The sequence below is a fragment of the Tympanuchus pallidicinctus genome, unplaced genomic scaffold (genome assembly GCF_026119805.1).
Source record: "Tympanuchus pallidicinctus isolate F22 unplaced genomic scaffold, pur_lepc_1.0 scaffold3, whole genome shotgun sequence".
In the NCBI taxonomy this organism is placed as follows: domain Eukaryota; kingdom Metazoa; phylum Chordata; class Aves; order Galliformes; family Phasianidae; genus Tympanuchus; species Tympanuchus pallidicinctus.
In genome coordinates, this window is record NW_026294747.1 from 93,781,557 (window position 1) to 93,798,293 (window position 16,737).

Here is a 16,737-nt window from a genome sequence, read left to right on the forward strand (position 1 = left end):
TTAAAAATAAAGAAAATGAATAAATTTTAAAGAAATGTAAGGAAAGTGAGTTTTCCTTGAAATTATTATTTTTTAATACTTTCATTTTGTACAAAAACTATTGTGCTTTTTGCAGAAATGGTATCTTTTTTTTCATCAAGAAGTTTAAAGATCTAAATTTAATTAGTGTCTGAAAATAACCTGTTTTCAGACAGAATACTTTATCACTCTGAAACATGAGAGTTGAACAGTATGTTTTTCATATGAACTAACTTTCTGCTTTAGCGGTCTCTTGAATTGCTTTTGGGAAACATAAAGCCTGGCAGATAGAGGAGAGGCATTTTTTAGTCTTCTTTGGTTGAAGAAAATTAAAACTTTCTGTGTAGAAACATCAATTTTTTACTGATGTCTTGTTGCTAATGTGCAGGAAGTCCCAAGAAAGTTGTTTGCAGGACAGTTCCTAGCAAAGTGACCTCAGCACTGTTCTACTTTAGAATGTGGCCTAAAAATAAGACAGTTGAAATCGTTTGTGGTTGATTTGCTCACATTATCTAAAATATAATACAAAGTACAGGACAGATGGGGGAAAACATAAAAGGCAAGCAACACTGAGAAATGAATCTGATGGTAGTATCTAATAGCAATTGCATGACTCTTAATCAATAGCTTGTACATTTATATAAGCATCTTTTTTCTTTTTTTTCTTTCTCCTTTCCATGTAGCTCAATAATAAGGTGGTAGGAAATATCAGTGATTTTAGGGAAGGCTTTCTTTTAAAAAGAAGTGTACTTGTGCATAGAAACCACGTACTTATTTTCCTCTCTTTTCTAAAGAACAGAATTTTAGCTCCTTTTCTCTGCTAACATTTCATATAGCCTTGAAGTATGTGGACTTTACAGAGAATTTCAGCTTTGCTGTGAGAGCAACAGAAGGGGAGGATGAGACAGGTGTCAGTACTCTGGCACATACTGCAGAGATTTGGGTGACACCATCATTGAAAGTCTGTGAGGAGATAAAAACAAGGAATGAGCTTCAGTTAGAAGGAAAAAAAAAAAAAAAAGGAGGGAGGGGCAGTAAAATCCAATGTGTTATCTGGAACATCTGAGACGTTTTGCTGTAATTTAAAGAGACTTCAACAAAACCGCTGCTGTTTACTGACAGTGCTGAGACTGTTACAGTGGCACTTGTCATGACATTGGCTAATATCTTTTTTTCAATAGCAGTATGATTTATTAAAAGCATACTTATGCTCCAAGAAAAGATTTGTTCTCCCAGAAGCATGTTGATAAGTAAATAAATCTTTGTAAGAGTTTCCTGCTGCTTATTGCATTGTTAAAAAGTGATAGGCCTCTTATTGCTTACAGATGCTTACAGATTAGTGTTTCCACATAGGCACTCTGGGCTTCCAGATTGGAATGGTTATGCTGTATGCACTTCTTATTTTTATTCTGTTAGGATATAGTTCTTTATGCCACCTTTTACACATACATTTTAAGAAGAAATTTAAGTATTTATCTTGTTGCAAGATCCTGGATTCAAACAACTTGCTCTTCAAATTTTCTCATATTTTAAATCAGATTCAGCAAAACTTGGCTTCTGTTCCCTAGCTTTGAAATTAATTAGATTGTTGTTTGATTAAAGAAAAAAGTACCATCCTTCCTGATGTCTCCTGCCTCCCATGTGCTGACATTTTTCTAATTTTTTTTCATGATCTTCAAAAGCTTTTATTGGATCATGCTGCAGAATGTAATTGCTACCTCTTCTGTTTAGAATTTCATTGAATTCTTGCAGCAGCTTTACAGGGTTTTTTTTGTTTGTTTTTGTTTTTTGTTTGTTTGTTTTTGAATAATGGCAAGTGTCTCATGGTTAGCACTGTCTATTGAACCCCATTACTGCTTTGGCTAGGGGAATTGCAGAAGCAGTGTGATTTTATAGAGCAGTTAAGAAAAGGTTATAGTCTACGCTTTCCAAATTGCAGGGCTGCTGTAATTCTTCTCAATGTGCAAGCGTAGATTCTGTTTACAGCATGTGCTCACATGGATTCAAATAGTGTACAGGGAAGATTAATCCTCTCTATAGCATTACATAATTCTACAATGTGTGTTTCAAAGCCCTTCTGCACAAACCCCTAAAACTGGCAGGAGGGTGATGTTAATCCAGACCTGTGACTCAACTCTTTAGCAGAACCCAGTCTTGTCTCCCTCCTTCTAGATAGGTACTTGTGAGAACAAAGTCAAGAGTAAGTTAAAATTCTTGAACTATAGTCTCAGCAGAAAATCCTCAAACATGATTGAAACTGTCGATGAATATTTACAGGGCAAAAATAAACAACCTATCAGTGCGCCCCCATGGTCAAGAAAGCCAAAGGTATCCACTGGAACAGGTTGCCAAAGGAGGTTGTGGATGCCCTGTTCCTAGATGCATTAAAGGCCAGGCTGGATGTGGTTCTGGGCAGCCTGGTCTGGTGGTTGGCAACCCTAAGCATAGCAGGAGGATTGAAACTAGAAGATCTTTGAGGTCCTTTTCAACCCAGGCCATTCTATGATTCTGTGATACTGGAGTCCATAAACATACACTCCTCAATAGGCTAAAAGAAATCATATTTACTACTGTGCTTGAATGTACATTTTGAACAGTGAACTCTTTATTCCTTTTGGATCTTAGCACTGTGGGTCATAAACACAGTTCTAACAGTACATTTCAAAAAAACAATAATTCATTTATCATTATCATTCATTATTCATTTCAAAAAAACTTTCCTCATTTAGGGATTGTGCAACTCAAAACAATGAAAAAAAAAACAGATATTATCTGAAGAGAGTAAAGACTAGACTCCTCAGGGAGGATTGAGCATGACATTTTCTGAAACAGTTCACTGAAAGAAATGGAAGAAAACGTATTTTGTTTGGATTTTTTTTTTTCAGAGTATGCTGGCTAAATATATTGTATGATTAGACTTATAACAAGTCTAACAAGGAAGTATTACTTTTCAGAAAGGGTGGTCAGGCACTGGAATAGACTGCCCAGGGAGGTGGGGGAGTCACCGACCCTGGGGGTGTTCAAGGAAAGGCTGGATGTTGTGTTGAGGGACATGGTTTAGTGGGAGCTATTGGGAATAGGTGAACAGTTGGACTGGATGATCTTTTAAGTCTTTTCCAACCTTGGTGATTCTATGATTCTATGATTCTATAACTATTACCAAATAAGGTAGCAAGAATATTTTAAGGCAAGATTTTAGCACTTTATCTATTGGATAATTAATTATATAACTGCATTTCCTTTATACAATTGTATAAACTGCTTTTCCTACGAGTTAGCTGACAAAAGTAAAATACCTTGTAGTATTACAAGTACAACAGCATAATGATCAGCGGCAGGAAAATAAGTTGCAGACTGCTAGTATTAATGCTAGTATTACTGATGCCTTTTGCATTTAAACAACTGGTTTCCTTGGCTTCACTGAATTTTTGGATAATCCTGTGTATTTTGCTAATTTTTATAAATGTAATCTGGTAAATGTATTACATCAGAAAAGTACTTATCTTCTTTAATGCATTTTTCTTTTCTAATCTGGATAGAGATAGGGAAAGGAAATTAGAGCAGACAAAAATTAAGTAGCACACATAAGGATAATGAATGTCACATGGGTTTAATGGGCACTGCTTAGGTTCTCTGCTTTTGGTCAATGAAATTGCAAATGTAACTAGAGGATTTTGAAACAGAATTTCTTTAAATAGGAAAGGTTGTAGAAAGTAGATATAAAAGGAGAGATAGGAAAGCTGAGTAAACAAAGCCAAATGTAGTTCATAAATTGGCATAAAATGTGTACAGCATACTGTACTGGGGGCTGCATATAAATAAATAAGTAAATAAAATTTAGAGAACATCAAGATTGGAAAAGTCATGTACTCAGACTAGGAGCAGACAAGACAAAGATGCTCTCCATATAAATAAATTCAGACTTTGACATGGTGAAGTCTTTCTCTGCCTAAAACAGTAAGTTTGCAGCAACGCAAAGATTGGTTTCTCTCTTGTAGAGTGTTTACTTGGAAAATGAACATTCTTTCCCTTTCCTCCTCATGGGAATAATGACAGAAGAGTTGGACATGCTGAGAAATATGACATGAATAACCCAGTTCCCTGGGAACGGGCACTTAAAGAGAGAGGAGAAAACATGGGGAAAAGACTTTCATATTTTCTCATGAGATTGATAAATTTAAGAGACTTCATATGTATTCTATCGCCTGTACACAGTTGTGCAGAGATATCTTTAATGGAAGTTTCTAAATCACTAAGTGGCTCTACACAATTAATTGTTATATATTTATTCATAGGGAACCGTATTTTTTTTACTTTGTTTTTAAAGTATTTTACCAATTACATTCCATCTATGAAGGTCTTGGGATTTCTCAGCATTCTGGTTTGAGACTTTTTGAAATAGATTAAATTGATTCTTAAAAGTTTCAAGGAGATCTTCTTGGCCTTGTGTTCTTGAACTTTTTTCTACTGCCATTCAAGTGGTAGTAAAAACCATCAGTGACTGTATGTGTCAGTTACCTGATATCCCATATGTCCTCTTGTTAGTTTTCTTGCAACATTGTCAGACCAAAGACTGTCACCAGGATATCGTACATAAGCTGCCATCAACAGTAGCGTAATCTAAGGAAAAATTAATTGATTTTTTTTTTTTAGTACTTGCATGCCATTTCAGAAAAAAAAATATGGAGAATAATGAAATGCTTATTTGCTTAAAGTAGCAAAAGCTTGTATTAACTGTTTTAATTGATTAGTGTCAAAGTTTTGGTACTTAAAAGAGAAAAAGTGCTCTAATTACAGCTCTGCTTTCTCTTTCTTCTACATTTCTTTCTTTTTTAGTTCAATCACCTTTTTTAAAAGAATTGTTTCCTTTTCTCTCTTCAACAAAATTCTGACACCTTGTCAAAACGACAAAACATTCAAAACAAAATGTTGTCAGTGATGCTGGAATATTTGGATGAACTAACCAAAGAGCCACCTCAGTTTCCCCATACAAAGTCTTTGGCATTCTGCTGTCAGTTGTGGAGTGACAGCCACCTTCTGTGGTGGAAAAGGGAAAATAATCCTGCTAAAAACTTCTCTGGTAAAATAAAATTAAGCATCAGCTTTATTTTGCTAATAATTAGTAATTCTGGAAATGAGACTACTGTAATGCTGAATATTTAGCACCAATCCTATTGTCAAGGTATTGCAGTTATATAAGTGAAAACAATTTTATTTTTGTCTTTTAAACAGCCAACCCTGGAAAAGGGGACATGACGGTTTTGGTTATTTTTGTTTTCTTTTTCTTTTTTTTCTCTTGTTTTGTTTTCTTTTTGTTTTCTTTAGCATTCTCCTAAGGTCAAGATTCACATGTATTTCAAGTCAAGTTCTGCAATGCATTGTATTGCAGTTCACTTCTGCCCTCTGAGGCATACGTAATTACACTATTTTTTAAATGAAGAGTGATTGCTTTCTGCCATGAGACATTTGTATCCTGTATGCAAGATATTTGCACCTTCTTTTTTCTTCAAGTATTTGATTTCTGTAAAACATTGATTTTACTGTTCTAGTACATTACATATAGGTGTACAGCTTCATAAAAGGGCTCTGCATCTTGGTTTGTTATCTCACCATGGATGGAGTTCTGTCACAGGAACTTGTTCATTTGTTATTTTCTGCCCTTCACTGATAGACAGGCAGCACAACCTGGACCTGGAGAGCAAAGCAAAGCAAGCAAAATCCTATCAAAGATAAAATCTGGAATTTGACTTAACCACTGATGTTTGATGCACTGCAGAAAATAAATTAATAAATAAATAAGAATTAAAATTAAAAAAAATCCTTAAGCTACTTTTCCTGTACCATATTACTGCCAGGCTCTCTGAAGTGTAAGGAGAAGATAGTTTCGCATCAGTATCACTTGTTCTAAGTAACTCATATTCACGTGTGTCTGAGAAGGTCCTTACTGCAGAAAAACAGTTAAAATTGATAAAGCTGAGGAGATGGGTGCAGAAGTTAATTATTCCATTAAAGACTTTAATAAACTGACGATTAATAATAGCACTAATATTTCTAATAACTTAAATATTTCTGCACTACATTACCACTGCAATCCTCATCGAAGCATTTTAATCCGAGTTTTGCAACGGGCTTTGTCTGAGATGGGTATGGCTTAAGATTATGTGATTATTCTTGCATGCTGAGCACACGTAGCTCATGAATAAGGCTAACTGCCTGAGTTGGTTGCTTGGTTTAGGCAGTCCTCATTTTCTAGTGAGAGGAATGCTCGGATTTAAAGATTGTTAGCACGCTAATGGCAAGGTTTAGTATGAAATCTCCCTCTTAAATTCCTTGCACTGTTGAACTTTGTTTTTTATTTCAGTCTGAGGAGACTTCTAGCTGTCAGAGTGAGGAAAGGTAGAAAAGGAGAGAGAGAGAGTGACCATAAAGCACTCCATTTTTATGTATATGTAAAAGGTGGAGTATAGCTAAATTGCTTTGTGATAAGATTATGCTTCATTTGGTCCGTTTTCTCCTTTCCTGTGATGTATTTATATAAGCCTAGAGGATATTAAAATATATTTTAAACCATCAGTTCATAATGCAAGAGAAAGATTAGACTCTTCTTCACAGAGTGGTGACTTGGAGCAATAAAAGTCTGTATATAAATAAACATCCAAAAGAAATGTATTTGGCAGACTACTCATGGTAATACAGAAAACCTTTGTGTGCACAATCAGAAGCAGGAAAGGAATTTCTTTCTCACAGATGAATGCGATCAAAAGGACAGTAATAAAATAGGGCCCTATTTTTTCAATGAGTAGATCTTTTGTCTTGTAGCATTATACGATGTTGACTTTCAGTAAAAGCTGTATAATGGATTGCATTGGATCTGTACATTTTTCTAAGAACGCTCATCTATAGTGAAAGGTGGCACATTTCGGTTCTTGACAGAGTATAAGTACATACTGATCTAGTCCTGACCTAAACTAGGTCATCTCCTCTAGTCTGGAAGAATATTTCACACTAATTTGCTTTCTTCAGAGTACTGGCAGAAAGACTAAAAAGTTCATCTTTGAAATTCTGAAGGTACTGTCAAGACAGGCAGCTTTACCATACTATGTACTTACCTGGAACTATTTGCGAGTCGGTAAGTATGTGCACACAACAGATACGTGTTTTCTTTACTTGTGCACACCATTTCTTAAGCATATTTGTTTTGCTTAATCAAAATGTTTTCGAGAGCATTTACAGAGGAGGCAAATGATGGCAGATAATGAGATATGATTGAAGAGATTAAAAAATGATGTTAATCGAAGACATGATATGGACCAATTTCAGTGACCATTGTTCACTAATAAAGAATTCTAAGACACGTTAATTACATTGGAAAAAAAAAGCACATGCATTATAGTATATAACACGGCAAGTATTTGTCTTTATTTCTATTCATTGCTAACTTACAGTTATAAATAATTCCTTAAATATGCAAATCTATGTTTTCAGATAACATTACCAGATGTGCTTTTAGCATAACTGAGTAAGGTTTGTATGGATGTGGCTGATGTCTCTAACTTTCTGCATTAATGATTAATGATTAATCTATGTGTATGTGTTGAAAAGACAGAAAAGAATAAGATATGCTTCTACTCTGAGATTGTAACAGATATTTAAAAGAACATTGCTATTATCAGTATTGCTTAGAAGCAAGACTTGAGAGTGGCTTCTTGTTCAACTGAAAGTACTGCTAGAATAAGTGCAGAATGTAATTTTACAAGAAAGGACTTTAGCACTCTAGGAGCAACAACATTCTGTAGATACTTACTATTCTGTTTTTAAGCAAGAAAGTAAATTTGCTTAATGCTTTTTGTATATACCACCCAGACTGATAGGGCGCTTGCTCTATACATTTCTGAAAGGAAAAGAACTAAGTGAAGTTTTGATATAGAAACAATGTCTACACAAAAATTGATTAAATATAGAAAATTAGAAGGAAAGTGTGGAAATACCTTGTTTCTGATGTCCAGCATCATTTAAAAGAGCTTCTTTGACTGCTCTGTCTTTAATATCTCCTAATGAATATCCTTAAACCCAATATAAAGCCAGTCTGTTTTTCCCCTTTTTTTTTTTTTTTTTTTTTTTTTTACCCAATCTTCTTTTCTCCTGTACCAAATTCTCCCTGTCTCTAGTATAAAGTGGAAACTTAGTGGAAAGTTCCTCCTACATTCAAACAATATTTGATGACTTAAACAATAATGTTACCCTCAAAAACTACTTCTTGGGAAGTTTAACCAGGCTTTAGAGGACCAAATGTATATTCTTTGATGCACACTTCTAGATGTTCAGTTCTGGAAGTCTTTCAAAAGGAATGCTGCTCTTTCACCTCCCATGCTTACCTACAGTCTTCAATAGCCAGTGAAATTCTACTTGAAAATTTAAGTTAGAAAGATGAATTGTGATCTTCGTGTGTCCAGTTCATTTTCAACATTCAGAGTTTGAAAGAGGGAGGATAGAGTTTGGAGCAAAAAACCTAAGAATGCCTCCTTCTTTTTTTTCAGTTGATCTTTTCAGTTGATCTTTTGGCAGTAGATGGTAGTGGTAGCACTGGTTCAGGATATTTTACATTTTTTCTTTTCTGCATACATTCTTTTAGTAAATAAATGCCTATAGTAGTATTTGGGAAGGAAGCGTAGACACATCTCCAAATATGAATTTTAAATCAAAAAAGACATACTTACCATTAGTTATGCATCTTATAAATAATATTAGTAGGATGTTTGTGGTTGGAGGCAGTGAAAAGCCCAAAATCTTGGCACTGGATTGAGTTATCCCAGAATGGATGGGACTGAAATTCAGGATGTTTGCTGAAATCCCCATTACCCTTGAAGCACAGAGCAGGACCTACGCTTTCACTGCCTTCTCTTCTGAGGAGTCTGCATTCATGGCTAACCTATGAATAAAGTCAATGCAACTGAACAATGTAATTTGCAAATAGGTGTTGTGATACAATCAGGGAAAATAATTTATTTTAAGTGGTATAATTATTTAGCAAGTCTGGAAAATTAAAGGTTAACAAAAATTAAAATTATTGCCAAAATTATTATTTCCTAAATTATGTTTTAGCAAGTTGACCACTATAGATAGTAAGGAAAACTGATATTAATTTTACATATGGTATATGGCATTATAAATCTCACCTATGATATGCAAAGAGTTAGTTATTTCTTAGATTATATGAGTCTGAATAAAGCATTTACAATTTCTATTCTAAGTCTGGTGTCTGATTAGTTTAAATATCTTTGAATTAGTGGAATGATGCTCTAAATATCAGGTCCCTGTCAAGAGATTTTAATGAGTATCAAGTCAGATGATTAAGGTAAAATGATTCTATAGTAAACATGAAAGCTTCAGATGTCAAGTTAACAAAGTTAAAACTCTTCCAGTAAAATAAGTAACATCAGTTGAGAGTTCAAAGGAAAGTATGGTTTCAGAGGAATAAGCAGCTTCATTAAACTCTATTAATGATCCTTGTAGATAAATTTTGCATTTAAATTAATGCCTTACTTCCAGAGAAAGCAGTATTACTGAGCTACAACCCGTGATGCAAAGAGATTTACATGAGCTGAACATCTGTGATTTTCTGATGACTGACCTCCTAAACAAGGGTTGTGGTTTTTTTTTAGAATTACATTAGTTGCAGATTTAGTCATTCACTTTTTCCCCCATCTCTGTTAAATGACAGCTGTTTGAATTAAATTCATTCTTTATCCTTACAGGGTCTTCATTCTGGTGCCTATTGGATATTGTTCCTATAAAGAATGAAAAAGGAGATGTAGTACTATTTCTGGCCTCTTTCAAAGATATAACAGACACAAAAGTGAAGATTGTTGCAGAAGACAAAAAGGAAGGTTTGTGTGAATTGAAACAAACATTGATAATGCAGTTTTTTGAGTGTCATAGTTACACTGCTCTCTTTCATTCATTGTCCAATACAAAGATTTGCTGAAGCTCCAAATAATAAATATATATCTATAGATATATTAGATATAATAGATATATTAGATATAATCCATAGATTAATATAATCCATAGCTACTAACAGGCATGTAGCATGTACCTCATATTAACATAAAAGTGGGTGTGTGTTCTGTTTAAATGTATTTAAAAATATTTTTAATGTTCAGTGAGTGAAATCCATTGCACAACGATCAATTATATTATTGGATTTTATTTTCACAGTTTTTATGGCTAAATAATACTTACAATTTTTCAAAGGTTAAGGAACCAAAAAGGGAATGCATAGATACTTTCCATGAGATACAGTTTTTTATGGTATTTTTGGTGTATCTTTTACACTTAGATTTTATGAATGGAAAGTTATTCCAAGTTCCTTTAATTTCTAAGTTTCTTAGAAGGCTTACTTAAAAAAATTCCTTCATATTCATTGTTTCCTAAGTCTTTTGTAGAACCACTGGCATTTCACCAATATTTTTTGTTGAGGCATTCTCAGGTTGTATCTCCAATAGTCTTTTCCAGGCTCACTCTTTCTCATCTTCGATACTGTTCGTCTCTTATGTAATATCTTGTTCTCTTTGTACTTTCATGATAACATCATCCTGAGATTTATCTCCTGGCTTAATGGAAGCTGTTTTATTGCTTTCTTTTTACTTGTGGATTGTCTTTTTATTTTACAGACCACAAGAGTTCATATCCTCTTCAATGATCTGCAGAACTTTTGTCTCTTTTATCTCATCTGTTCACACAACTTCAGCTGCTCCTTTCTGCCAATGTATCTGCAAAAGTCCGCATATTTCCCTTTACCCAGCCCAAATGCCAGATGTTGTCAATGACGTTTTCACTTGAATACAAAGTATTATGATAAAATATAATACTCATATAATATTCGTTTTTCATACAAACTTAACAGATATTTTACTTCTAGTAAAATCAGCCTTTTCAACCAGTGGATAGAACCATTAAATTTGTTCTGAGGCTTTCAGATGAGAAAAAGGGAAAAATGTGTACAACAGTCTTTAAGAAGTGTTGTTACAAACAATTCTCATATGCCTCTTTTTTTTTTCTTTTCCCTAAACCTAATTAACTATTCTTCTTCCTTCCCCTACCTGATTCACCATTTATCATGGCAGTGTTCTTAGAGGTCCCAGTTTTTCGATAATGTCATTTTGCTTTCAATACTGCAACATTCAATATTATACAGAGAAGCCCATGCCTGCCCCAAGCGTTTAGGATATATCTCACTAGCCCCCAGCCTACTGGCAGTGCTCCTCCTGATGCAGCTCATGATGCTGTTACCCTTCCATACCACAAGGGCACATTGCAGGCAGGTGGATGGCTACCAGAACATACAAGTTTTGATTGGCAAGCTGTTTGCCCGTTATTTGACCCCTATGCTGTCTTACCGTATGTTTTTTTTTTCTCCCTAGGGATTACACGATCTTGTTCTCCCTTGTAATTTCTGTTTTAAAGGCTCCCTTATCAAGTTAGCCTGCCTCTTGGCAAAAATGCTCTTATCCCAGAGGTAAATATGAATGAAAAGTTGGACTACTCGATGGATTAAACTCAGTTACAGTGTTATGGGTTAACAGGCTGGCCTTTTCTCACTTGCAATTAAATCTTAGACCTGTATGAATTTCATAGAAATCGGCTTTATTTGGATTATGCATCATTTATTGGAAGGAGGAGGCATTCTTTTCAGTATGCCAGAAGTGAAAAACCCCATGTCAACCATTTTGCATTTCATATTTTTATGTTTAAAAAATGCCTGTTGTAGGCAGGGGTAGGTTCTTATAGCAAAATCTGTAATATGTAGATTGATTATTCTGTCTAATTACTTTCAGCTACTTCCTGACCGCTTAAGCTATAGCAGTGAGTATTCAGAGCACAAACTTTAGTTTCAGAACACCTTATGCTTCTCAGGAAGCACTCACCTAGATGTACATTATTTAAAGCTGGTAGAATTGTTTCAGGATGCACCATGCAGTTCTGCTGATGCAAGGAGTAGGATAGAACAGTTTGACTCCTCTGCTCAAAGGAACTGCATGCTGTGGAAACCTTTGTCCTTTAATGACTCTATTACATCTTCTCTGGGATGACTGCTCCTGGCTGACCATCAGAGTAGGAAGAATTTGCATCTCTTGCCTTCAGTAAAGAGAAACTGCTTTCATCCTGGTTAGTGCATAAGAGTTGAAACACCTAGGGGACACCTAAGTCTTTATTCCTGAACATGCAAATGAGCATATAGATGCTTTCTCTCTCCCTTTTCTGCCTTCTCTATGCAAGCAAATATGTTGTATCAGAATCTTTAGAAGTGTTGATCTTTGTGGCTACTAGTTTAGCTTTATACCAAGTGTTAAATGAGTGGCAGCTCTCAGAGCAGCACGGGATATGTTTTGAACATGAGCAAGGGGCATCCTTTATGCCATATATGGAAACAAAAAACAACAACAACAACAAGAAAGCAAACTGTGATTCTTTGAAAACATTAAGAAGGCAATATGTTCTCTGAAATATATTGTAATAATGATAAGATATACGCATTAGCAACCAAATAGCTCATTTGACTTATTGCATCCTAGTAAACTAATGCAAGTATTCCTTGATTTCTCTTTTAAGTCAAGTTACAGAATCATAGAATCATAGGTGTTGGAAGAGGCCTCCGGAGATTATCGAGTCCAACTCCCCTGCTAAAACAGGTTCACCAGAGTAAATTGAGCAGGAAAATGTTCAGGAGGTTCTTGAATATCTTCAGAGGAGAGTCCACAGCCTCTCTGGAAAGCTTGTCCCAGTTCTTTACCATCGCAGTAAAGTTATTTCACATTTACATGGAACTGTGTTTGCAAATTATGAGCTCTGTAGGTTTTTTTTGTTGTTGTTGATTTGTTTTCTTTTTTTGTTGTTTTTTTTTTTTTTTCTTTTTTGTTTTTTGGCTTGTTTTAAGTAATTTTTTATTCAGTTTCTTGGTTTCATGTTTGTTGGACTTGGCTGATGATAAACAGTGTAAAATGTATGCAGTGTTTCTTTTTAGACTTTGCTATTCAAGGATTTCAGACTAACAGCAGACATCATGAAAGAAACAGTCACTGTGTTTAGTATGTGCATTGCCAATTAGAAAAGCTCTTCACAGTTTTGTATGTAGTATGTTGTGTTTTGGGGCTGCAGGGAGTTAGCTTTGAAAACCTTTCTAATGTCTTATTTCTGTTGGAATATTTGGAAAAATAAGAAATGCCTTTCAAGTCATTTCTCGAGTCTAGACATAGCCTAATGTCTTAGATTTTATGAATTAGAATATCATGAGGATTAGAATTCATATTGCACATGTACTCTGTCCTCAGAAATACAGTTGAAGGGATTTGGGACATTTGAAGAATTCACCTGTAGTTGCAGCTGTACTAAATGTAATTCATGCACAAATGAAGTTCTCCTCAGAGCAACTTTGAAGTCCTGTGAAGACTCAGTAAAAATGTCTGTCAAAAGCAAGTTTGGTCTGGCTGTAGCTAAGACAGTTTTACAGCTGCTAGCTGTTCACTGTACCTTGTATAATTAAAATTGTAAAACTGTTTTATCACCTTTCACTTTCCTGTTCTGAAAATCTCATTCCTTGAGAGAGAGTTACTTGGTATTCCAGCGACTATATGAAGCCAAAAATATAGTTTTTTCAAGTTAGCTCTTTAAGGCTACTTTTTAAAAAAAGAAAAGAAAAGAAAAGAAAAAAAGGAAATCTCCTAGAGTTTACCTTTAGGCAAGTTGTCCTGAGCATACTATGTTTTTACAGGTGACAGATCTGGCTTTAGAATCCTAGTGAGAAAACTATAATTTACCAGCCTCAGTAATGAGATGGCAAGTTAACTTTTTTAATGCAGTAACACAATAGTTATGTTCTAGTTTGAATCTGTTACTTCCCTATAACAGACTCTGTACCTTTTCAGGAGAAAGCTGGGAGAAGGTTGTAGCAGTGAAATAGTTTAAAATCAGCTTACCTTTAGAGTTCTGCTGGACTTCAGTCTGTCGTCGAAGAAGCTGATAAATGTCTACTTGAACTTTTATTTTTCTTTCTGTTCTAAATTTTATGTGATAGATACAAATACCAGCTTCCGAAAAGGAGCACTTATTTTCTTATTTAAAAGTGTACACCCTTCAATGATCCAAGTGAAAGTGGACAGAAATATTTGGGTTACTTTCCCCTGACTCTGACCCCCCACACCTTTTCTTTTTTTAATGTTGGAGGGGTCAGCAGCTTATCTGACAAGTATAATATGACTGTTGAATTTTACCTGAAGTCATAGTATTAAAATGATAAAAATCATACTATTCTTCCTGTGTAAAAAAATTGGTCTGTAATAGCTCTTCAGCTGGTATGTGCTTTCAGTGTATCTTATTAAATCAGTTAATCAGTTAACAGAGAAGTGGCTAGAGGTTATCCTGGAGCTTAATAACTTAGCTAATAGTTCTGTGAATATTTGGCTGGTGTTGACAGAAAGAATTGTCCTTACTGCTTTCATTCTGTCTTTAATACCAAAGAGGTTTGTATTTGTTCTTTACTGCTGGTGCTCTCTATCCCAGAGAATAATGCCCCAAAGTTAGCAAAAAGGTTTTAAAAATCCTGGAAACAGTCATACCACCTTTCCACAAAGTCTCTCTTTTGAAGCTTTTTTATATTCCATATTTATATTATATATTTATAATATATTTATATATTTATTTATATTTATAAATATTTATATATTTATATTTTATATTATGTTCCAAAATCTATTCATACCATTTGACTCCAATATTGTCCCTATTTTTGCGGGGGAAACTGTCTATGAAATGGATTTTGAGTTCATGATACTGTGTATGATTAAATACTATTGTGTTTCCTGTAGATATCATTAGATTTATTCTGTGGCATGTTGTAGACTGCTCATGGGTATCCGTGCAGACTACTCTTTCTGCTGTGGTTTTCCATATCTTATGATGGGAGTTTCTCAATACTTGTTTTAAAAGGAAAAAGTAAATACTGCACTTTTTAAAGGAAGCCTTGCATGGCTATAAGATTAGAAAGTGACTGAGAAACCCGTTAATGAATGTTTTGTTGAATCTAGTTTTGAAAACAAACAATATCCCAGCTAACATCATCTCACTGTGCAATCATGCCAAGTCTCTCGGTTATTCTACCCTTACAGAAATGCAAAGGAAAATTTTGTGTAGTGTGTGGAGAATACAGCAGCAGCAGAGATCATGCCACTTCTGTGATTTGAGAAGGGGAGGGCCCAGATGGAGGTAGTTTGAAGTCCTGACATTACCATTATTTTCCACAGTGCTTCAACATGTACGTGGAGCATTATCATGGACCTCTTCAAGTCTTTCTATACCTGGAAGCTTTTAAGCAAAGAAGAGTATCTGTTTGTCCTGTTCTACCTTGCTGTTGTTGTTCAAATTAGAATCTCATTCATATATTCAGAAAGTATATAACTTTCATGACAAAATTTTCTTTCTGAGAGCTGGCATTTCATGCTGTTTCAGCTCATCAGTAACATACAGTTTTAAATAAGGAAATAAATATAAAAATGTGCTTAGCTCTTCTGCTAATCTATCCATTTCTGTGTGTATGTTAGCAAAATTTTTGTTTGTCCCACGTACTTCCCTTGGACATCAAAAGATAAAAAGTGTTCTTATTATCATTGTGCTGCACCTTTATGCAAAACTACTTACAGAACTATAAAATACATTGTTTAATAAACCTAAGAAGTTGACTTTTCCCAGCTAGTAGGCACTTTAGGATTGATTGTCCATGTAAAAGTAGAAATCTTCCTTGCAAGTTGTTTTGAAACATCTATACTATCTTCCCTAAATCCATCTGGTGGATGGTCAGGTTTGCTGCATGTAGTGTGCTTATATGGACATATTTACAGTGTATGAAGGAAATTCAATACATCTTACCTTCACCTGTCAGCTACACAAGCAAACAGAACAGCTGTGGCAAGCAGGTGGTTAAGGTTGGATATAAATAATTGTATAGATTTTAAAATAAAATAATAAAGCAAGTATGGTCTTGCCCAGGGTGGTTAAGTCTATTGTTTCAATAGCTATTGCTGAGAGATCCAAATCTGTAGCCTCACAGCCTGTTATGTGTGTTGCACTGTTTGCAGTAGAATTATTTTATGTGGATAGTTACTCAGGTGTGCATGTATTTCCAGAGCAAATCTCCAGACTGTTTGACCTTCCCCCTCTATACCTCATAAAACAAAAAATACCAACAATTAAAAAATCATTTGCATTTTCTTGTGTTTTCTGTGGGCCTGACAAGTTCATAAGAATTCTCAAGGTCTTATGAGAGTACAGTTAAGACTGACAGAGAGGAGGAGGAGTTAGCTGCTTTTCTTAGAAAAGACTTCTGAGATTGTCACAGTGGTGATTATGTTGCTATAGTTAATCTCATTAAAAAAAAAAATACAAAAAAGCATAACAGAGAAAGGCATCACAAGGTGTGAAAAAACATATTGCCACTTTTCTCATCAAAGAAAGGGGGGGTTAATCATAATTTGCAAAGCTGCTTCCTATTTTAAAGTAGGGATTATAATCACACAGGGATAATGTAGAAGTGCCAGGCAATGGAGCCCCTAACAAGCTTTTTTTTAGAACACTAATTTCTTACAGCAGTTGAGGAGATGAGAAATCCTTTTGATTTTATGTTTATCTCATGCTCAAATAAAAGCATTTAAAGTACCTTCCTGCTGA

The 16,737-nt window shown here is 34.7% G+C and overlaps 1 protein-coding gene across 1 annotated transcript in view; it reads left to right on the forward strand.

Moving 5' to 3' along the window:
• KCNH8 (potassium voltage-gated channel subfamily H member 8) overlaps positions 1-16,737 on the forward strand; it is a 99,223-nt gene that overhangs the window by 4,447 nt on the left and 78,039 nt on the right. The window contains exon 2 of the mRNA XM_052692225.1: positions 9,774-9,905. Coding sequence (XP_052548185.1) covers positions 9,774-9,905 — 132 coding nt within the window. The remainder of the gene's footprint in view (positions 1-9,773; positions 9,906-16,737) is intronic.